The sequence below is a fragment of the Kryptolebias marmoratus genome, linkage group LG15, assembly GCF_001649575.2.
Source record: "Kryptolebias marmoratus isolate JLee-2015 linkage group LG15, ASM164957v2, whole genome shotgun sequence".
NCBI lineage: Eukaryota > Metazoa > Chordata > Actinopteri > Cyprinodontiformes > Rivulidae > Kryptolebias > Kryptolebias marmoratus.
Window position 1 is genome coordinate 4,678,407 of NC_051444.1, and position 22,849 is coordinate 4,701,255.

General features: G+C 38.3%; 3 protein-coding genes across 4 annotated transcripts in view; 2 read left to right on the top strand and 1 right to left on the bottom strand.

The window, feature by feature from the left end:
* Positions 1-383: 383 nt before the first annotated feature.
* Positions 384-3,549, bottom strand: LOC108250661 (ATP synthase F(0) complex subunit C3, mitochondrial). 2 transcript variants are annotated; one of them, XM_017440653.3, is made up of 5 exons: positions 3,458-3,549; positions 3,089-3,184; positions 2,444-2,515; positions 1,481-1,680; positions 384-749 (listed from the first exon to the last, which is right to left on the bottom strand). In XM_017440653.3, the coding sequence occupies exons 2-5, from the start codon at positions 3,125-3,127 to the stop codon at positions 635-637; spliced, it is 426 nt and encodes a 141-aa protein (XP_017296142.1). In that variant the 5' UTR covers positions 3,128-3,184; positions 3,458-3,549; the 3' UTR covers positions 384-634. The 2 variants fall into 2 exon arrangements, with proteins under 2 accessions (XP_017296142.1, XP_024858233.1); XM_025002465.2 differs by lacking the exon at positions 3,458-3,549 and adding an exon at positions 3,397-3,418.
* A 1,877-nt stretch (positions 3,550-5,426) lies between these two features.
* Positions 5,427-8,094, top strand: rrad (Ras-related associated with diabetes). Its single transcript, XM_017441396.3, has 5 exons — positions 5,427-5,554; positions 5,715-6,106; positions 6,664-6,737; positions 6,847-7,051; positions 7,176-8,094. Exons 2-5 carry the CDS (start codon positions 5,734-5,736, stop codon positions 7,451-7,453), a joined length of 930 nt encoding a protein of 309 aa, XP_017296885.1. The 5' UTR covers positions 5,427-5,554; positions 5,715-5,733; the 3' UTR covers positions 7,454-8,094.
* Positions 8,095-8,338: 244 nt separating this feature from the next.
* The window catches only part of cdh16 (cadherin 16, KSP-cadherin), a 30,104-nt gene continuing 15,593 nt past the window's right edge, over positions 8,339-22,849 (top strand). The window contains exons 1-9 of the mRNA XM_017441565.3: positions 8,339-8,369; positions 8,747-8,797; positions 8,880-8,978; positions 12,287-12,421; positions 12,530-12,686; positions 13,463-13,621; positions 15,912-16,108; positions 20,502-20,627; positions 22,308-22,458. Of these exons, the coding sequence (XP_017297054.1) occupies positions 8,753-8,797; positions 8,880-8,978; positions 12,287-12,421; positions 12,530-12,686; positions 13,463-13,621; positions 15,912-16,108; positions 20,502-20,627; positions 22,308-22,458 (1,069 nt within the window). The 5' untranslated portion in view covers positions 8,339-8,369; positions 8,747-8,752. The remainder of the gene's footprint in view (positions 8,370-8,746; positions 8,798-8,879; positions 8,979-12,286; positions 12,422-12,529; positions 12,687-13,462; positions 13,622-15,911; positions 16,109-20,501; positions 20,628-22,307; positions 22,459-22,849) is intronic.

Consider the following 22,849-nt stretch of genomic DNA (forward strand, 5'->3'; position numbering starts at 1 on the left):
CTGTGGAACATACTACCCAATGCTAATTTAAGTGAGATTAGGTATTAAAGAGATCACTATTCTAGTCTACTTCATATACGTATTGTTGTGAATCCTGTAATAGACTGGCTGAAAGCAAAACACTCGAAATTACCTGATCTTGTTATCACAAGCTTATTCCATTCATGTTTAAATGATGTCTGCTACTTATTTACTAGCTATTCAGTGTTGAAACAAATACATTTGATGTGTATACTTTGAATTATTTCACACCAACTAAAAACACAGACTTAACGTCTAATAGAAAAAAAATCTGCAGCTGCTTGGGAGGGAAATCTAGTGTGTTTAATGACATTAATATGTTTTTCCCTAAATAAATAAATCCACAGAAACAAAGACACGTGTGAAGAGGTAAATGTTTTATTTCTGTTATTGGCTGCATATTTGCTAATAAAAACATTTGACTGAATACAGTATTTCAGACCCTTTTAAAATGATTTTTTTTTTTTCAGCAAGGGTTCTCAACATCACCGGATTAACAACCTTTCAAGAAACACTGACAAGATTAGCCAACGACACGAGCTGAAATCATTCTACTACTCCAACGCCTATCTCTCGTTAACTTTATGACGTGTACGGTAATTGCCAAAGTGATTTACATTGCAAAAAGAATGAGGAATGCAACCATCAAACAGAAGAGACCCATAGCTTCAGACAGAGCGAAGCCCAGGATGGCATAGGAGAAGAGCTGCTGCTTCAGAGACGGGTTCCTGTGGAGAGAAACGGTTCGGACAAGACGAGGTGGAGGTTAATGTTAGTGAAAGAGAAACACTCTAAACATCTGTAAAAAAAGGTCAATTTCTGCATATTATGAGGTTCACCAATGAATGACTTTGGTATGGTCAATTAGTCATACAAATGATGAACTTAAATGTCCCAAGATGAAGAAAATAAAAACTCCTTTATAAAGAAAGATGGAAATTTGTACAGAAGTAAGAAAGAAAACAAAGCAGCAAACGGAATCAACCATATTTACACTAAACACTTACTATACAAATTGAATGAAAGAAAAACAAAACCAAAAAAAAGCATCAAGTACTTTGATTTATTTATCTAAATGATTCAGGGTTGCAATAAAATATGGCGACTCCTTTTCTCAAGTAGATAGTAAGGAAGCACTGATGCGGTTGAACAATTCAAGCAGCTCTTATTGTGTCTAACATGAAGATAATCCTGAGTTTGTTCACAGAATTATTCTCAAAAAATACTCGAGCAACAAAATATCCTGGCTGTGCTGAAGTGATTCCTTAATGCTGTATTATTTTAGTTTTTGAATAAAATACCAAAATCTCAATAGTTGTTTTCTGACTCAAAAAATACTTGCCAATAAAATCTAAATATTAGGTTTTTTTATTTTTTACGAAAGCCTAGCCATGTCAAAAGAACCAAAGGAAGCTCAACTTTCCGTAGTGGTATTATGACGACGTCCTAAAGCTCTTACCTGGCATATCCAATAATAAGGCTGCCAAACACAGTTCCAATCCCAGCTCCAGATCCAGCCACACCCACAGTTGCAGCTCCTGCGCCGATAAACTTCGCAGCTGTGTCAATATCACGGCTCAGAGCACTGGTCTGGAATCCTCGCACTGCCACCTGCTGCTGGGAGGCTGCGGGACTCACTGGTGTCAGGAGGGAAGCAGTCTGAAATACGCAAATCAAGTTATTTACACACAAAACAAAAGTATCATTACAAAGCACTACTTGTCGCCTCAATCTTAAATATCTTCAAGAAAGGTTTTGCTTTGTTATGATTGTTAGGTGATGTGAAATATGTGCCTCTGCTTTCATGTTTCACTACAATAATTCAGGTTTAAATGTTTAAGAACTGTTGCAACTGTTGATATTTTGTAGATTCTTACTCAAAATAGCCAGAAAATATCTGTAGGGAAAAGCTGATTCTTGATGCAACTTTTAGAATACTACATGTTGTGTAAAACAACAGAAAACTGACTTAATTATCTGACCATATGCAGACAAAACTACATAAACGAGTGCCATGGTGAAAATGCTGATTTGTTGTTCTGGTTGTCACTGTTAACATTATTTATGGGTAACCAAAAAAAAAATGGGTTTCAATACTGATGTTCATTTGTGAATTTATCTGGTGATGCCAGGCAAGTGAACATTATTCCACCTCTGGACAAATTGAATAGATAAATAAACAAATGTAACGGACTTTAAAATAATTTTAAAATAAGGCCAGCTATGTTGAGTTTCTACTTCTACTATCTTATTGCCAGTTCACCTCTTTAAGAGTGAAAAAAGTTAGCCCAACTACTTGTTACATACTGTCTTAAGGACTGACCTATTTACTCCTCATGTCTGTAAAATAAAGTTTTTTTATTTTTATTTTTTGTAATTACATTTGTAAATATGCTGAAGTCTTTTTGTGTTGGACACTTACCTCTGCTTTCCTGCTGTCTGACACTACTGCTGCTGAAAGTGGTCTGTACAGAGCCCGGGATCCAGCACGGACCTAAATAATACACATAAATGGAAAACTCTGGGAATTAACATTTAACCCCAATATTTGATATTCCATCTGACCTGAATTATCCAAGAAAAAAAATATTAGCAGAATGAAGCATCATCAAGAGGAAACTGAACTGAATCCAGCAATAATAACAGTGACTCAATGAATGTTGCTTTGGGTTAACTCTGCCTGAGTAGCAAACTTTGTGACCTGAACAGCTCAGCTGGCAACTTTGTATGAATAAAATTTAGATTTTGTGGGTTTATATCCTCTTTTAAAAAACAACAGATGGGTGATAACAATGGACAACTAGTGATTAGTCCTGGCAGAAACCAGGACGTCCTTGCAGGTGGGAGCAGCAGCTGACTTTAGCAGAGGGTCAAAGACATCTGAGGCTCAGCTAGCTTAGTGACAGTGTTAGCATGCTAACGTGTAGCTTCAGAACAGAAGTACTTATCACAGACAAGCGGGAAATAGCCTTTCTATTATTTTTTCCTGCCTCCAAAAAGGCGCGGTTTGACGCTTGAAACAGCAAATATTTTGCATTCATTCATTCATTCATTACAAGCTGCTCACCAGAGAGGGCGTAGAGACGAACTTAGCACAGGCATACATCACGATGATGGGACGTCTAGGTCAGATCAAGCAGAACAGCGAGCGTTTATTCAGCTTCTGGGGAAAAAGAGAATAAATATAACATCAACGTTTACCTTTAGTTGCTTAACGAAGCCCAATTATTAATTTACAGAAGCGTGAATCATCATATGCAGCGGCGCGGATAAGGTCATAATCCGCTGCAAAGACCGCACGGTATTTTAGAAATAAGCTAGCTGGAAAAACTACGACAAGATAGTAGCGCCTCTGTTATTAAAAATAAAAAATACCGAATGAGAGGTTCTAAAGTTTGCTCAAATACGGTTTCTGCCAGGGAAGGTTAGCTCTTACCGGTCTAATGTAGAGGTCGAAGGCACGGGAGAGACGCGCATGCGCAATATCACACTTGTTTGACGAATTTAGCGGCAGACGAAGAGCAGGAGGAGCTCGCTACTGCCCCCAGCTGTTCGTTTGTAGAGTTACATCACATGTATGTAATTTGTTTTTACCTGTTTTGCTCAGGCTTAACTGCAAATTTTTAAGAAAAAACAAAAACTTTTATTTGATTTTAACTTAAATTTGCTTCATTTTTTAATTTTTTTTATTCTGACCTTTTTAGTGTCGTGGATTGATAATCTGAGATTAGCATCATCCTTGTATACCAAGTTTTTTAGCTTTAGGAACACGTTGTTGGTGCACTTATTTACGTTTGTCATGCTATTGTCTTTGGCTCTTTTCTTAGTTTCACAAATGGGAACAAACTGTGTCTTTGTGACAAGCTGGATAACCGATGCAACACTTTCAGACTCAATGAAAATTCTGTTTTGTGCTGAGTGGATGAATTTGGGTAAGTTTAAAAGTTACAAACCCAGTTATCCTTGCAAAACATTTTGCAGCTCTGCTAATCAGATGTAATTTGAACACATGAAAAATATATATAGCCCATTTACATGATTCTATGTACAAAACTTGACTTTTTTGATATTTCAAATGTTTTGTGAAATACACGGATGCAACAGAATTCCTATCTTCGCTGTTTTGATGAGAGGATGAATCTAAATGTGTGTGTGTGTTTTAAGATTAGCATCATATGCTATTACACATTTAATGTGGTAGCTATATAGATAGAATAGAAAAACACAAACACCCTGACCCTAATAGTAAAATAAATAATTATATTTTTCTGTAAGTTTCCATCACAAGTGCTAATGATTAATGCAATTTGTTAATTTGATAAACAGAATAATATCATAAAACTCTAATTGTTGTACATTACTTACACTTAGTAAGTCTAAGATCAAATAAGTGTAACAAAGGAGGCCACAAGATGGCAGTAAGGCATCAGACAGCAGAAATATGAGACAGTAACGCAGCTAATAGTTCAAATTCGGTGACATAAAATAACTACACTAAATCCTAAATTAACATAATGCCTGCTGGAGTAAGCATGAGAAAATTCACTCATTATTCCTATTATTCACTTTTAAATAATTCGCTTAGTTATGTAAAAAAAGAAACTGTTCTGTTCTGTTTTGCATTTGCTTGTTTTTTTTGTTTGTTTTTGTTTTTTTTTTTTGTTAGTTCAGGTTTGAACTAGAAAAAAACAAACCTTATCTGTAGCTTTGAAAACTGGAGTCACCTGAGAAGGTTTTGCAGCTGCAGAGTGGGGTTGCTGGTGTAGCTGCAGCCTTTCCTTCATTTTTCAAGCAGATGGTGCCTGGGGATGAATAGTAATGGGATGCTATACGTGTGTAGAATTTTCATGTGGTTACATTGCGTTAAGGTAAATGTTAGGTGGATAGATTTGTCCTTCAGATACAGAATATTCATGAAAAAGATTTGTATTATGCACATTTTAGGTATAATACTTCATTCATTTATGCTCGTGTTTTTCATGATTTGAGCTACATGTTTTATTTAAATCAGAAACCATTTGGTTACTTTGTGTAAGTGCACCTGCAGCTCGATTCGGTGGAAGTGGTGATCAGTTTAAGCCATCATATTTTAATAAAAGCATCCACACCGTGCTCTCTAAGATGCTTCAGCTTTCGGCATTCAGTGGATACTCTCACCAAATCTAAAAATCATCTCATATATTAATAGCAAATCTTGATGCTCTAGCTTTAAGTGGGCTTCCCCACTTCAAAAATCCATCTCTGGCCGCCCCCTCACCAGTGAGCTGTATTTGGAGAAGCGGAAGGGAGATTCCTCAGCCCTTCCAGTCATACGCCCCCTCCTCCCTCTGCTGATGGTACCGTTACGCAGCACCATAATAAACGGAGACGTGACTCTCCGGGGCGAATCCCTGCCGACGTCACTCTGGCAGGTATAAATAGGCTGAGCAGCGACTCGGATCAGACACAAGCAAACGAGCCTTTCTGACTGCGGGAACTTTTCTAAGCGAAGGATTACCGGATAGCCTACGTTGGCTTTAATCACCAGCACAGAGTAAGTCAATTTATAGAACATTTGATTTAGTTTTTTTTATAGTTGAGTTTTATAAATATGTAATCAGACAAATGTGACTAGATTTATCCATATTGGCCGGGTTTCGTTCTGTAAATTGAGCCAAAGATCGCGCGTTTACGCATGGCACGTCTATCCACAGATCACACATCATCAGCACGATGACTTTGAACAAGGGTGACAAGCTGCGAAACATGGACAAGAGGAGAGGGAGCGTGCCCTTCCCCATGAATCTGCCCAACCTACACAGGAGAAGCATGCCCGTGGACGACCGGGACCTGCGCGCCACGACGCCGCAGACCGGACAGACCGACGAGCTCTCCAACCTGCTGCGCTGCGCGTCCTACTCCCCGAGCGAGCAGCACCGGGGCAGCTGCGCGTCCGACTCATCCGACTCGGTCATCTCCACCGGCAGCGAGGCGGACTCCCAGGTGTACAAGGTGGTCCTGCTCGGGGAGCACGGGGTCGGGAAGTCCAGCCTGGCGCGCGTCTTCGGAGGCGTGGAGGAAGGCGGTCACGACTGCGACGAAACAGGTGAGGATGAGGATGAGTCATCAACGCGCACTCGCGGACACACACTGAAGATAATTCAAATCATGATCTTTGATTTAAATTAGGAAAAATAGGTGTACAATTTTCCAAATTTTGGATTCAGTAATTTAAAAGTGTAATTTAAATAATTCAAACTTCATTACATTTGTGACAAAAAGAGCGTACCTCTGTGTCTAAATAGCATAAAAGCCACATGAAGCCTTGTACTTTGCTCAGAATTTAAGCCATAAAAAGAAGAAAATAATGCTCATTACTTTTGCATGAAAGGATTCACATTCATTAACAATTACTGCTTCCATTCACAATGAGGGACCAGCCTTAGGGGCACCGTGGTCAGAAACAAATCAAATAGTTTTTTTGTGAAGGGAAAAATAGCATACTGTGATCTAGTGTTGTGATTTAGTGATCAGACTACACACACACACACACAAATGTTCACAGATGAAAGCAGCGACACACACTGACACCACATGAGGGAATACAGATAAGAGGAATCCTGCTGCCGGTGTGTAACACAATCTTTATTTGTCTCTCCTCAGGAAACACTTATGACAGATCTATTGTTGTGGATGAAGAGGAAGCCTCCATTCTGCTGTTTGACATTTGGGAACAGGTGAGAGTTACATATTATTAATGCTGTGTTTTTCCCATTAACGAATGCTGTATTTGGAAAAGATGGGACTAGCCGGTCATTAATTTGGATCTTTTGTTGTTTCCTGAAGGATAACAGCCAGTGGCTGAAGGAGCAGTGCATGAGGATGGGAGACGCTTACATCATTGTGTATTCAGTGACTGACAAATCGAGCTTCGAGAAGGCATCAGAGCTCCGCATTCAGCTGCGTCGAGCCAGGCAGTCAGAGAACATTCCCATCATCCTCGTGGGCAACAAAAGCGACTTGGTGCGGTCCAGAGAGGTGTCTGTAGATGGTAAGTTATCACAATTAACCAATTAGGTGGCAATGTAGATGAATTAAAAAAAAAAGAACTAAAAACCTAAAATATCGGACTACTTTCCTCTAACCTTTCTCTCTCCGTTTTTGTTGGATTGCAGAAGGAAGCGCGTGCGCCGTGGTGTTCGACTGCAAGTTCATCGAGACGTCCGCCTCCCTTCACCACAACGTGCAGGACCTTTTCGAGGGCATCGTCAGACAGATCCGCCTGAGGAAAGACAGCAAGGAGGAGAATGCACGACGCATGGCCAACTGCAGGCGCAGGGAGAGCATCAGCAAGAAGGCTAAACGCTTCTTGGGCCGCATGGTCGCACGCAAAAACAAGAAGATGGCTTTCAGGCAGAAGTCAAAGTCCTGTCATGACCTCACTGTTCTCTGAGCAACTCGTGGAACAGAAAGACTTTTTTTTTTATTATTATTTTCTTTCTTTTGGCCTCTGAAGACCAGATCCTGTGTGTGTTTTAACACTAATTCTAAAGGACTAATAGAACTGTACAGAATATAATTTTTTTTTAGGCACAAACCAAAAGGAAAGACAGGATTTAACTAAGGTCATATCATGATAATGATAATAATCTTTGCAAGGATTTTATTTATCCTCTGCCTTAAACATGATTCTTTTTGTCTAAAGGATTTAATACTTTGTTTCTAATGAGCTGCCTTTCTGTCGTGTTCTGCTCCTTTGATTGAAGTGGTTTATGTATATACTATGATTAATGCCGAGTGCGACGTACATCTCATTGTTCTCTAGGATCATGTTACAAGGTCATCTGGAGTCATATTTACTTGAAATGTGGTGCGCGGGTTCGTGCCTTGGCCAAGTTACTAAAGACTACTCAAACCTTAGATGAAACCTCTATTATTCTCTGTTTCATAACATTGAATTCAGGTTGTGAATGTATGAGTAAAGCAATAAGTTATATTAGTTATGTGAATTTTGGCATTATTTGAAATCTCTTTGTTTACATCGATTTTTTTCTTTTTTCAATAAAATCTGAAATTGAATACAGTGGTTTTTCTTTGTCATTATTCCTCCAACAACACAATCAACAAACGGATCTGAGAAGGAACAGTGGTGAAATGCATCCTCATGAATATTTATCCGACTCTACCAGCCGAATGGAACCACACTGGTTATTTGGGTTTTAAGTGGAAAAGGAAATGAGGTAGTTAAGCATGTCTCCTCTCACAGCGTTAACCATTAATCCATGAAAAGAGTACAGGTACACAATTTTCCACCCAATTCAAAGTTCTTTCACACCTCATACAGGCAGCACACACATCATTCGGAGAAGGTAAGAGTGAAAGTTTTGGTTTAAAGTTTGTATAATATCTAACTATTATTGCTAGTCTGGTAGCTCTTTCTTATTATCTTTATCATATTTAGAAATTTGTGTTTGGATTGCAAATCCTTCTAGGTTGCCCTGTATATCGGTCAGATGGTAAAAACACGAGTGAAGGATTTATTTTAAGTCAATTTGATTTTAACAGACAGAAGTTGTACTTCAAACTCAAGCGTGCCCCTGTTGGTTCTTTGTGCTGCTAACTTTAAGATATCGCTTTAAATGGTTTTGTGGATGATCGTGGAAGAGTTTCATGATGGTGAATGAGTAACAGGACAGATTTTGTGATGATTGTTGGTTTAAAACACAGCGACTGTGTGTGTTTACAGGGATACATGGCAGAGAGAGAAGCTGCACCAATGCTCATCACAGCACTTATCGTAGGTCTTCCGTTGGTCATTTTTAGTCGAATTTCATTCATAACTTTAATCCAGAAAAACCTCTAATTATCTTTTTTTGCAGCTGTCAACATTTCACACATTTATGCCGTGCTCTGGGATAAACGTTAAAATCGGTGTTCCTGAAAACTACGACGGTATTTTCCCGTGGTACCTCACCAAAGTAAGGCACTTCACTTTACTTAAAGCCATCAAAAGCTGCAGAATATATATTTTATAGCATGTTTAATTATTACCTGCCAAAGGAGGTGAAGCAGAAACAGTGTTTTTTCCCATGTCTGTGTGTGTGTGTTCTCATGAACTACTTGATGCATTTTAATGTGCATCTACAAGTTATTAGTTAACTCTTTTCAAGATGACCGCCACACCTTTATCCAGTACAGAATGGCTATAACTCAGCCAGTTTTACAAACACTGAGCTAAAATTTGGTGTGGTAGTAGCTGAGCGTCATTCTCAACACATACTTTGACCACTAACTGTTGATGTAAGATCTGTTTTTAAAACTTTGCCAATAGCTATTAAGGTCAACTGTGTCTGACTTTAAGCAAAATATAAGAATCATTGGGCAGATTTTAATGAAACTCTCAGAAATTGTTTTTTTTTACTGTACATCTGTAACTGATTAACTTTCTGAAACAACCCAGATCAAGATGGCCACCACAGCAAACTGACCTTTGTCTAAACCAAAATGGATATATTGAGATAGATACAGATATTGAGTTAGATCTGGTGTGGTAAAAGCTGGTAGTTATTCACAACACGTAGTCCAAGTGCTAAAAATTATGGGAGATTTTGCAAAATCTCATGAGATTACACACAAAGTTATTTTTAAGGTTTGACCAAAATAGCTATAGCACTGTCAGTTTTTAATATAAGATCATTTCAGTTTAAAACTCTGATATGAAAGGTGGTGGGCAATATGCATTCCTTCAAGAAACACTAGGCCTTTAATTATTTTCATCTTGGACGTCTAAACTCACACACAAAAATGTAAAATAACAAAAAACAAAAGGTTTTTAAACAAGAAATGCAGTTTAACATATCAAGCATGCACCACTGAGTGTAATTATTGTCTCAAATTCTGTTTATGTGAGTTGTTTTGTTTTGGATGGATGGTATTATCCATCCATTTATTTTCTTTACCCGCTTTTCTGTGATTATAGTAATATAGATAGAAGAAATATAAAGTCAATATAAAAGTCTTTTTGACTGAATCAGCATCTTCCCTCAAAATCAAATCTGTAAAAATAGAAAAAAAGCTCCTGCCAGCCAGTCTTGCAGATCATTTTATGATTGAAAAGATGATAAATAGACCATCATTGCTTTGTAAGCAGTAAATGATGGCAGATAAAGGCAAAATAGAATCTGTCTCCTTTTATTTTTACCCTTTCATTCTGCACTCAAGGTTGAAGATGACGAACGTGCTGCCGTCATCTATACTCTATAATTGGCGTGTTCACAGTGCTTTTCTGCCGTCTGACCAAGCTTTGCTTTTAATCCAGCTGGGTGGCAGGTGGGGTGTTTTATTCATACGTGTCACTCAGACGTCCTCTGGATTGCTCACGTCTTTCTAATTGGCTTCATTGGTGATGTCATTACGTCTTGTATAAAATCTAATCATATGCCCCATCTTTTTGTCAAACATGTCATCGACATGACATGTTCATGGCCCGTTCGGAGGATAATACGCACACTTTGTGCAATAAATGGAGCAGAGGCCATAATTGCTTCAGGTTTGTTTCAAGGTAAAACCTTTTCATGCAGCTCTGTTCGTCACAGAGCGAACCACTTGTTAGTTCTTCTATTTAGACGTCTTTAATGAGTCATTTTAAAAATATGTCAGTACAAAAGGACTGTAGATGGTTCTACTAATGGGTTTTGAGTAATCATGAAGGCTGCCATTGAATAAACACCTCTGGCCGATCTATTTTTGCTTTAACAAATCTGTTTTCTATACCTGATTAGTCATGAATAAAGAAAAAAGTGGGATGCAGGATAGACCCTGGACAAGGTCGTAAGTTCATTACAACATCATCGCAGAGGGACTCACACTTTTGATTTCAGTATTTTACACCATTTATTAATCCAACATGTTTTTTAGAGGAGAAAACCAGATCATCGAGAAACTCAGGCTTGAGCAAAACCTTTAAACTCCACAGAGAAGCTGCACTGTAAACAGTTTTTTTGTGAAAACAACAGTAACTTACTGGAAACAATCATCCAGCAGCTGCTGTTTTCCTTCCCACTGCAACATTACTGTTGAATAAAATAATGTTGAATAAAATACGGTATAAAGTTAATCCTAAATTGTTTTGTTTTATGTCCAAGCCAAAAGTTTAAATTGATATCGCACGTGTATCCAAGGGCATGGACTTTTCTAATTGAATCATAATGATGCTGTAAAATTTATGAACATATCAGAAATTGTTACAACATCTGGGCACAAATAGCAAACAGCAGCTGGTAATGCATCTGCTGGGGACTGCATTTAGTAAAGTGACTATATTTGTTTAACGAGTGAGTTCACGCAGAAAGCCATGAGACCAGAACTTCTGCTCTAGAAGCAAAATGTTTTCTTTTAAAATCCCTGTCATTACAGAAAATGTAGCCTAAAGCTCTCAACAAAATATGATTTGTGTTTTGCTTTATGTGCAGGTCTCATTAACTAGTAGACATTTCATACTCAGTAGTCAATTTGTATGGGCAAAAAAAGCACCGACTAGTTGACCAATGAGCATTTTACTATTTACTAGTTGACTATGTACATTTTTAGGTCACACTGTTCAACTAGTTTGCACATTTGACAGTCACTACTCCACTAATACATGTTGACTAGTTAAGATGCAAGGGGTTATGATGCTAACTAGTTAACCTGTCAACACAGTTGTCGACTAGTTTGGTTCAGTCATCCACTAGTGCGTTAAAAAGCCAACTAGTTGGACAAAAGTGGCTCTAGTTGGTAAAAAAAAGTGTTACTAGTCCGAGCTTAGTGCACCGTTGTTGTGAACTAGAGGACAAAAATGACACTTGATGTTAAGAATATTGAATAAATACACAACCTAACAGGAGTTGAGTTGAATGAAAGTGATGAAAAGGACTGAGGACGATAAGAGGGATGTAAAAGGGAGTGGGGATGAAGGACGAGATAAGGAAGACGTGATGAGGAGCAGGGAGGGTGGGTGTTGAGAGCCGACTGTAAGAAGGCTTGCCAGGTGATTAGAGGTGTGGTTGAAGTGCAGCGATAATAATAAAAAAAAAAACAAGACCACGAGTTTAGATCACATATATTCAAAGAATTACCCGTGGAAAATAAAATCAGAGATCATGGCTGACATCAGCTTATACATTTGAACTGAGCTTTGAAATTTAATTTCTAGTGACATTAAAAACATTAAGTGGTTATTTAAGATAGTTGAGTATACTGCTAATATGTTTTTACAAACTCTTATTTTATCTTTCTTTTTGAACAGCTTCATAACCTCCCAAGTAACTCCACTGACGTGGTGTTAACGGGAGATGATGAAGGAATTTTTGGAGTTGATGCTCAGTTCCTGTACGCCATTAAACCGCTGGACAGAGAGAAACAGCCATCTTACTCTCTGCAGGTTGCATACCACGTTGTCATCATTTGGGTTTGATTATTGTAGTATAAAGAATTATTTCCTCCTCATGACAAAGTTGCAAACTGATTCCTCTGTTTGTTTGTCCTGCAGGTGTCCTTCAGACCATCAGATGTCCCTCAGAACATCAGATCTTCAGTGCATCGCCAGGGCTTCACGGTCGAAGTGTTCGTCATCGACAAGAACGACAACGTGCCCACCTTTATAGAGGAGAGCATGAGAGGCAGCGTGCAGCTTGGGCTTCTCAAAGGTGACATTACATTTATATATGATAAATAAATGTGATATTTGCTAATCCTGGTCTGTCAAATACGACTAAAAAATCTGCATTTTCTTCATAAACGTGGTGTGAACGCTGAGTTAAAGCTAAACATGAAATGTTAAAACAATCAGAACAAAAGCAGGAGAGTAGCCTAAGAGCTAAAACCAGCAAAACAGTAGCTAAAACTTAAAGTGATCAAAACAGCAGCCAAAACCAGTAGAAGAGTAGCTAAAAATTGAAACTAGTAAAACAACAGCTACAAGCTAAAAAATTAACAAAATATGCACAAGAAAAGGATATAAAAAACATAATCTTTCAAGGATTAAAAAAATTCTTACTGCATTTTTATATAAGAAAGTAAATAAATAAATTGAAAACATAAAAATGACTGAAACCAAAGGTGATAACTGTAATGTCCTGAAAGAGCTGAAAAGTTTAAAGCCCGAGTGGCTAAAACAGCTGAAAGGTTGCAGAAAGTAGTTAGAGTCCAAAAAACATACAGAGGAAACCGTAAACAGGAAAACAATGCGAATGCTGACTCAGCAAATTACATTTTTGTTTTTAAATTGTCAGAACTTGACAGCCACTTTGATTCAGATACAATAAATTAAATATTGTATTTGTAGTTATTGTTCATTTTTTTCAACCAGAACATTTTTATTTTTGATATACATGTCAAGTTTGTTGTTGTTAAATTGTCTGACGACATGTTGTCCCACAGTTGTAATGAGTTAATGTCTCTGTGTCCCTTGTTTGTCTCTCAGGGATCCCGTTCATGCAGGTGGAGGCGCTGGATCGGGATGACCGTAACACCGCCCACGCTGAGCTGCGCTTCAGTCTGATGGAGCAGACGCCCAGGATCCCCTCCAGTCAGATGTTCTTCATCAACTCCATCACCGGAGAGGTTTCCCTCACTGACGAAGGTTGGTCCTGAGCAACGACGTAATTATTAATTTCATTAGTTCTGGGGTTTACAGAGACACAAAGGTCAGAATCAAGAAAACCTCTGCAACAAAAACCTCATACAGGTGAGGAGAAAACCTGTGAGAAACTAAAACCAGTAGGTGTAGAACCAACATAAACACAATGCTCAAAGATTAAGAGGTTAGAATAGAGGCTGATAAACACCCACATATATATTTTCATTTCCTGGAACCCTGATTTACAACCAGCCGTCACCAAACGTGTGTCTTTTCAGTGTTTATGCTCTTCCAGGTTGTCACTGCAGCCTCCTGCAGCTGTGACTTGTTCTGTGGTCCATCTGTCTGTATCAGAGTTTTCACCAACCTGAGACAGAGATCAGCTCGTGCGCTGGACTGTTTAAGCTCTTCCGACTTTGTTCCTTGTAAAGCTTTTTATTGTATTAGCCGTGTATGTTTAGCACTAAGCAGCACAATGGAGCGATGGTTGGGACTGCTGCTTTAAGGTTCAGGGTTCAAACCTCACGATCAGCTGGAATCGTTTTGTCTTGGTTTTCAGATGATTATTATTTTTTCATGTTTTTTGCACTTTTTGACCACTTTTGCAGTCAACTCATTCAGGCGATGGGTGCTATGACTTTTGGTTTTTGTAACTTTCATACTTTTCAAAAGACTTATCTTTATGTACAAATATTTCCCCTTAGAAATACATTATGATCTTTTCAATTCATTAAAAAACATTGTTCTCTTTGAAATCTTCTACAGCATACTGGCTATTCTTTTAATGCTACTTTCAGTTTTTCACTACCACTATTTTACTTTTAGCTTCTAGCTTCTATTTTGTTACTTTTTGCTTGTGGCTAGCCTATTGCTACTTCTATCTTTTAATTAGTGTTTTGCTTCTTTTAAAGAGATCCATTTTAACTTCTTCAAAATTATTTTTTTGACAATTTATATACACATTTCTTTTTCTTTTTGTAGAAACTGCAGCCTGGCTCAGGGTTTTTGTTCACATCCTGCAGAAAAGCTTCTTTTCAAAGCATTTTTTTCCCGTTGCCATGGAAACATGACCACCGCCATCATCCTTGAAGAGCATTCTTGACTGGCAGACATAAAAGAGTCTGCAAATTATTTTTTACTCATCATTAGAAGGCTGTAGTCTGTCAGGTCTTATGTCATTTTTCATTTCTCTGCACGAACATACTTTTTATACTTTTTTGATGCTACATTGATGTACTGCAATCTAAATCAATATTTAGTCATTTATAGGCTCTGAAACAATCATTAACACATAACTTTCAAAGAAAAGAAAATTCTGAGAAAGCCTGAGCAAAATTTTTGTCATATTACAACAATTTACACAAGATATCAAACACAATTTTAAAAAATATCATCAGTAAACCCTTTTTAAGTTAAAAGACACACGTTTGAGTGTATAAGTGTTCGGGTGTTGTTTCTGCAGCTCTGGTGTTTCCCTTTGTTACAGTTTGACAGGAGCTGGATGACTTTCACACTCGCTGCTCTCTTTCAGCCCACACTGCTGCTGTTTTCCACATGGCGAGGAGCGCTGAAAATTGCCTCCTTGATTTTCTGCTTCATCTTCAGACCAGCTGAAACCGGTTATGATTGCCTCTTCAGTCAGCTTTTTCAAGCCGTTTCTCTTCCTTTTAGGCGTTTGATGAAAACAGCACGCAGGTGGTTTGCATCAGGATGAACACGTTCAGTTGAGCATGTCATACGTGACATTCCGCTCATCTAAGAATTAGTGAGGTCTCATGTTATTGTTTAGCCTCTGGCTTTGTGTTTTTTGACCTCCCTGATACATTCAATATCATGCAATAAAACACAGAACACAAAATATTAATGTAAATCTTGCCTGGTACCATAAAAGGTAGACAAAACTGTAATTGTAACTGTCTGTTAGCAAAATATTTCATGAACCAGAGAATATATTTTAACAAATCTCTCAAAAATGAATCATTGAATGTTCATCTACAACTGAATAACTTTTGGAGTCAGTCTGATTCAAGATGGCTGCCACAGCTAATTAACCTTAGAAAACAAATAAATGCCAATAAATCAGTTTTACAGCAATTGAGCTACAGTTTGGTGTGGTAGTAGCTGACAGTCATCCCCAGCTTTTACTCAGAGCTCTAACAGATTGCATGTTTTGAAATTTAGGAATACAAAGTTGTGGGTGATATGCATTCCTTCAAGGATTGGTGGTTCTAATGGTTTAATAAGTATTAGTTATTAAATTTTGTTTTCTCCGTGACTGCTGTGACCCCCCCAGGAGCTTTGACTTTGGACCCAGAGATGTGCGGCCGCTATAAGCTCTCAGTGATGGTGAAAGACATGGCCGGAAAGGCGAATGCTTTCTTTACCAGCGGCATCGTGACTGTTGAGGTGACTGGAAACACCTGGGCATCGCCTGATCCTGTGCGGCTGCAGGAGAACCTCCCAGGTCCTTACCCCATACCCATCTCACAGGTGAGACAGCTGCGTTACCGCCCAATACGCTTTTACCCAGCAGCCGAGATCGAAATAATCCTATTTTAGTGGTTTGATGTACAGTATTTGCACAACTGGACAAAACTTGGCACACAGTAACTTTGTTCATTATTGTTTATTTTAACACAACCACATCCGTGGTATTATAATCTAACCAACACTGAATATATTCTGGACTGAATAAAGAAGCGTCACTTTACTGGTTTCTGTTTTTAGTGCCTCTCAGAACCTTCTAAGTGATCAAAGATTAAATTATTCATGCTGTTTAAATGCCATGAAACCTTTCAGGCTTCCTCCTGACTGAGTCATTTTAACTTCCTTTCTTACTCTCCGTCTAACATGTAAAGTGGTTGGTTTTTTTTTAATCGTTCTGTAAAACCTCAGTTTAAAGACGTTTAATGTGATATAGAGGTAAATGTGCACAGGTGTTGGACAGGAATGTTTAAAGATCATCGTATTAAAATTTCACGTATTTCTCTTTCAGTGATTTTAATAAATAATGCACCAATAAACCCAATCTGTGACTGCCCTTATTTTTTTATTAATAGTTAAAACATGATGAATTAATAAGACATAAATAAAGAACCATTGTTAGTGAAATATTTGGAAGGAAGCTATTGTTATAAGAGTCCCCACAGTCTGGATCTGGAACCAAATGAAGTCTTATATAAAACCAAATACAGCAGTTTGTTAAATTTCAGTAGAATAAATTGATATTTTTAAAAATAGCTATTGTAGTTTTACTTAGATACATTTATTTTTTACAATATTTCAAATCATTTATTTTAAGTGGCACAGCTTCTCCTGCAGTTACGATAATTTTTAAATTAATTTGATTTCGGACCCTTGCTAGAGAAAAAAATCTTTTAGGCGGACCTCAATGAATTTAAATTTAAGACTACTGTTGTGTAGAAAAATAAATAGCTTTAGATCCTAAAGAGGAAAAGTCTCTTCTCTGTTTAAAAAAAGAAACAAATGTCATTTCTTCTTCTACACAAACCCCACGATGCCTGATCAGAGGAACATTTTTTTCCAAGGTTAAAACTGTTCTTCTATAATTCTGTGAAGGTTTTAGATCCACAGTGAATGAGTCTGTCTCTGCTCAGAAACATATAACTAATTTCAGCTGCATGGCTCTAAAAATCCCAAACATCCTCTGAGGTTTTATGTTTCATGATTTATCTATTTATTTTTTTATTCAACGTCTGCTGGTAACACTTTTTGTTTTTCATTCATTACTGAGGATTGTGAGAAGGGAATGGAAAAACAGATTCAGACTTTGAATCAAATGCGTTTTGCCAATCGCGATGGCCACGAGGTACTTCACAAACCTCCCCCTCCTCTTGTTGTTTTCTTCCTCCCCCACACTCACCCCCAGCCTCTCATCTCTCATGTTCCAACATCCTCTTCCACCCACAGAAAATGTGTGAATTTACAAGTGTGGGCGCCATTTGATGATTTTTATATTTTCTGAAAAACTAATTTAAATACAACAAGAGATTTTTTTACAACCTAAAGACAGACACTGTAATTAATACACAGCTTTTTTTTAATTGTTAAATATAAATAAATCCTATCTGAGTTTGATTTTAAAGAAGCCTGTCTGATTCATTTTTCAATTCATAATGACAAATATGTAAAGTAGGTAAGAAATGAAGCCTCTGTTGTTTCTTATTTGCACTAGATGAAGAAAAAAAAATGGTGTCAGTTTTCCAGTCCTAATCTAAATCACACCAAACCAGACTGGGCTGACCCAGTAGTGTTTACTCGGGGGAAGCCTCGTTTCGCCCACACAGAGTAGTCGTCCCGCTGTGCCTCAGTGGGTGTTGGGACTAACTGCTGTGATGACACACACAGAGTTAGTCGTGTTCAAGGAAACACTCTCTGCATCCCACCTCCCTCGCCGTCTTGTATAAATGGAGCAGTAATGTCCACACATCCACTCAGCCGCGATAAATGTTGCATCTTTGCATCCTGGCAATCCACTGCTTTTTTGTTGCATCTTTTTCTTCCAAAGCGAGGCATAAAGAATGCTTATTAATTCTTCAATCAGATGAAATCAACTTCTTACTGAAATTTAAACAAAAAAAAGACTTTTATATCAGAATTCTTGTCATTTGGGGTTAATTTCAGTCTGCTATCTATGATATGTTTCTGATTGTCTCAAACTTTGACTACTAATGCAATCATCAAACTACTTAAACCCTGTAATACCATGCACTGAGATACGAGAGTGGGTGAGAAGCCCTGGCGCCCGTGAATGAATGAGTCAAGCCTCTTAACAGCACAGAGTCATTAGTTTTCACATTCGAATGAAATGCTTTTATTTGCTGTAAAAGTAGTTTTGGCCTCGCAAGAACTTCATCACAGCCTCATGTTTATCAACGTGGTGCTTCGGCTAACATTAATCAAAAGTCTCTTGTTGCAAATGCCAAGATCATTAAAACAAATGATTAAAGTTTCATGCCGTTTATTGACAAAATGACCAAATTATGAGAAAAGAGTTCCTTCAGGAGCCAAATGAAAGTAAACTTATCATACCTACTTTCACTTGATTACAGTGACATGAATGAGTGTGTGGTAGTTTGATCATTTTCTGAGTGTGAATCAGGAGAGAGCCATCAAAAATGGTCATCTAGAGATATTTAAGCTTTGATAACTGTAAACGTTGGTATCCTACTGAGCTGTGTCTGTTGGGAGAGTAGTTGGTGACCCACGATATCAGGGAAATTGTGAGAAAATACATAAATTTTCAGGTTCAGTCTCTCTGAACTCATAGTGTTTGCAACCAAGTTGGGTGGCTTCGTTTTGAATGAGCAGTTTTTGAAAAATCGTGGCCTATTTTCCTGCGTTCAACTTGCAAAACTGCCTTCTTGGCCATACACGTTATTGTGTTGCCCACCTCTGCACACATTGTACTTAACTTGGCAGCCATTTATGATTTGATCTGGAGTACACTTTTGAAATAAAGATAGGCAGACTTGGACCAATAATTAGCAATAATCATCAGTCTTGTGTTTAGACCTGTATATTTGACCGGATGTTTCCTGTTAGAGGAGAGCTCCTGTGCAGGAATCAAAGTAGAGCTCTAGCACTCTTGAGAGTACCAGTTACTCTTTAAAGGTAAAATAAACAAAGAAAATGTTGAACTGCATGTCCCTGTGACCTGCAGTTTGTATGTATTTTGCTTTGAAGAATTTATAGCGTTTTCTTTCAGGATTTTCTTTGAGCTCAGATGCAGCTTCCAGATTATGCACGGTGGCCATCTGCACTTTATTGAGGCAATGTGTTGGGTAACAGCTTACAGAATGCTGCAAGTTTAACCTTTTGCACCTCACTTTTCCCTCTTTTTCTGTTTTAATACCTAAAATGAGTGGATGCACATAGAAAATGCACATTGAATCTGTGCAGATGGTCATATGTTATCTGAAAGACAGAAAAATGTCCTCTGATTTCCTCAAGTTAGCCATTAATTGATTTAGCTTTTCATATCTACTGAAAAATTTGAAATGCTGAAACTGGGATTTTTACCAGTGATTATTTTCAGCAGCACTCTTTCATTTTTTAGTTTAATTCTTATTGCTATAGTAATTTAATCATTTAAAAAAATACATTTTCAGTGTCCCAATTGTTTTCTTGAAGAGACATTTTTTTCCTCCACTGACTAATTGATTAATTGCTTAACTGCTTTTGTTCTGATATTGTAAAAGGCTCCAGTGTTGTAGTTTGATGCACTGATTTCTGTATTTCTCAGTTCTTGTGAGAAGCTTGTGCACAGAAATAATCTAACTGAATCAGCTGAAGTACAAACCATCAGAGAAGATGTTCTGCAAATTGAAACCCTGACAGTGGCAAAACAGGGACTTTTAGCTGTTTTTCTAAAAAAAAAATGCACAAAGAGGTAACTGGATTTGTGTGCATGTGTAAAAGCCCTGCTGTTTTGCAGCAACATCCAAAACAAAGGAGGAGTGTGTGACAGCGAGCTGAGGAAATACATGTGCCCGGAGTGTGCAGCAGCTGGGCTACGTCTGGGCCCCTGCCCTTCTTGGGTGCTGTTTGATGGCTACTGGGGCTTTTTCAGACAATCTGCAATTCTGCACAGCCTGCTGTCAGGGGTTGTAAAGCAGAGTGGAAAATCCCCTGCAGCCTGTGTTGTTAGTTTTGGCTGTGCTCTCTGTTTCCCATCATCGTCACTGCATTCAGCGAGTCTCCTGTCGTATAAACAAACCGTAGTTCTGCTTTACTTGAGCCTCCAGCCCACTCAGTCGCAAATCTTTCAAGAATCAAAATGAACTGCTAATAAATTACTTCACATGTATAACAATGTATTCATCAGAATCCTTTTTATATGTGTGTGTGTTTACTGGATCAGGTGAAATGGAGCGGGAGTCAGGCGGTGTACAGCCTGGATGGAGAGTTTCCAGAGATGCTTTTCACCATCAGCAGGGAAGGTGTCATTTATCTCAATGCGCCTCTGGACAGAGAGACACAAGACCAGGTCTGCAGAGACACGAAAAACTAAACATTTTCAGTCTTTCATAATCAAATCCAATTTAATCATTTTGAGATTTAAATATGCATCTGTTTATGAAGTTCTCAGATGAAAAATAAATAGTATCGTCAGTTTTTTCCCCGACAGAAATTTTAATTAACTCCTGTAAAATGATTTGCAGGTTTCAGTTGGAGGACTTTGATACATATTCCTCCCACATATCTGAGCAGGAAGCCCATTTCTATTTTTAAAATGATCAGACGCAGTTATGGAAACAACCCAACACCTGAAGAGCGCCGCTTTGTTCCTTGAACATGTCTTGCCTGTGGCAAAGGATTATTGTATTAAGGCATGGCTCGTACTTGAGAAGGGTTCAATTCAAATCTTATTCATTTGAGGATGGATCTTCATGTGTGTTATAATGACAGATTTAAGTCCATTTGGTTACATCTGGCTCTTCAGTTAAACTCCAGAGAGCTTTGAATGGCTCAGTGAACAGCACATTCTGGCTCAAATGCTTAAACAAAGAACAACACAGAAAGACTGAGCTACATCGGTGGATGGGAACAGTTTTAAAATGAATTCTTAGCACATTGCAGTCTTTATTTTTTTATTTTGGCCTCTACAGAGACCTTTAATGGCGAACTGAACATTTTATATTAGCTGAACGATTTGTGAGTTTAGCCTATTCTTAGTAAGAAAAATAAACAAGTTTAGACGACCTCTGCTTTTTAGGTCTTTTATGTGCAAACAGATAAAAAGTCAATAGTGAAGCCAATAAAAACGTTCTGCTATTTTGCAACAAAATTTAAATAAATCTCTTCTGCAGCAGTTAGTTTGTGATAATGTTGCTGGAGGGTTTTTTACATTTGAAAGATAAGTCTGTATGATACATTTCTATGACCATCAGTCCATTTGTTATTGATTTGCTGCCACACATCCATAGTTAGGTCATAAAGGGAAGGGAAACCCAAACATCCGTCTCCCCAGCGACACTCTCCAGTTCTTCCTGGGGGAGAAGCTCATGTCTTTCCCAGGCCAGAGAGGATACACTATCCCTCCGGCGAGTTCCTGGTCTGCCCCGGGGTCTCCTCCCATTTGGATGTGCCCGGAAAACTTCCAGAGGGAGGCACCTAGGATCCATCCTAATCTGATACACCCCAACTGATTCCTTTAGATGTGGAGGAGCAGCGGCTCTACTTTGAGCTCCCCGTGGACGATGGAGCTCCTCACCTTATCTCTAAGGCTGAGCACAGCCACCCTGCAGAGAAAAATCAGGATCCATACACAAAATGCATGTAGTCTCAAGGTCAGACTCCACTTCACAAAGGTGAAGATCTAGTCCTCTGGTCCATAAACAGGACAAAAGCCCAACTGTTCCTTCTGAATCCACGGTTCAACAATCGATCTGAGCCTCCCTTCCAGCACCCTGGGATAAACTTTCACAGGAAGGCATTCTTATATTCTTCTCTTTTTATTATAAATCTACCCCTGCTGCAGTAACATGTCCATTTATCCCCAGGTCAGGTTAAACTGAGCACGATTAAACTTTACACTTTCATTCACTGGTAACCAGTGCACACATGAGTTTTAACTGTTACTAACCAGAATAAAACCAATAGAATTTGATGTTATATCCTCACTGTTTTGAAATTATGAATCAAATGTTTTTTTCCCCTTCATCAGTTCCAGATTAGTATTGTGGTTGAGCGTCCTGATGGCAGACAGATCGCCAAGCCCGTGGAGCTGAGAGTGATGGTGGGCGACGCCAACGACAACAGACCCACCTTTCCGCAGGCACAGTACCACACGGTGGTCAAGGAGCTGGCAGCTCGAGGTAACAAACGGCTTTGTCAAAAGGTTATGTTGATATGAAGCAAAGTTCGTTTAAGTTTGGGCTGAAGAAACCCTGCCCTGTCGATCGATCACTTCTAATTCAGAGCAAAGCCAGAAAACTCTTTCCAAAACTGTTGACACGCTACAGTAATAACAATGGTTGTTTTCTTCAGAGGCAAGTTTAAAGAAAATTGATTTAAAACTGATACCATCTATAGATTTGAAACAAATTACTAAGTGTGGACTATTTCAGAACTAATTAGGTCTTTTTGTAACTGGACAACAATGTAACCGGTCCCAAAATACATCAGAAATACAGACTCTTCCAGTAGTTGAACTCCAAATAGTCCAACTTTTAAGCTGCTTTAACAAACTAAGGAATGCACTCTGCT

What these genes read in the sequence shown, in the direction of transcription:
- LOC108250661 (XM_017440653.3), bottom strand. Translation starts at nt 3,127, where the DNA reads ATGTATGCCTGTGCTAAGTTCGTCTCTACGCCCTCTCTG. An exon ending in TCGTCTCTACGCCCTCTCTG is followed by an intron (nt 2,516 to 3,088) that starts GTGAGCAGCTTG and finishes TGTATTATTTAG; the next exon opens with GTCCGTGCTGGATCCCGGGC. An exon ending in CAGACAGCAGGAAAGCAGAG is followed by an intron (nt 1,681 to 2,443) that starts GTAAGTGTCCAA and finishes TGCGTATTTCAG; the next exon opens with ACTGCTTCCCTCCTGACACC.
- rrad (XM_017441396.3), top strand. Translation starts at nt 5,734, where the DNA reads ATGACTTTGAACAAGGGTGACAAGCTGCGAAACATGGACAAGAGGAGA. An exon ending in TCACGACTGCGACGAAACAG is followed by an intron (nt 6,107 to 6,663) that starts GTGAGGATGAGG and finishes GTCTCTCCTCAG; the next exon opens with GAAACACTTATGACAGATCT. An exon ending in CAGAGAGGTGTCTGTAGATG is followed by an intron (nt 7,052 to 7,175) that starts GTAAGTTATCAC and finishes GTTGGATTGCAG; the next exon opens with AAGGAAGCGCGTGCGCCGTG.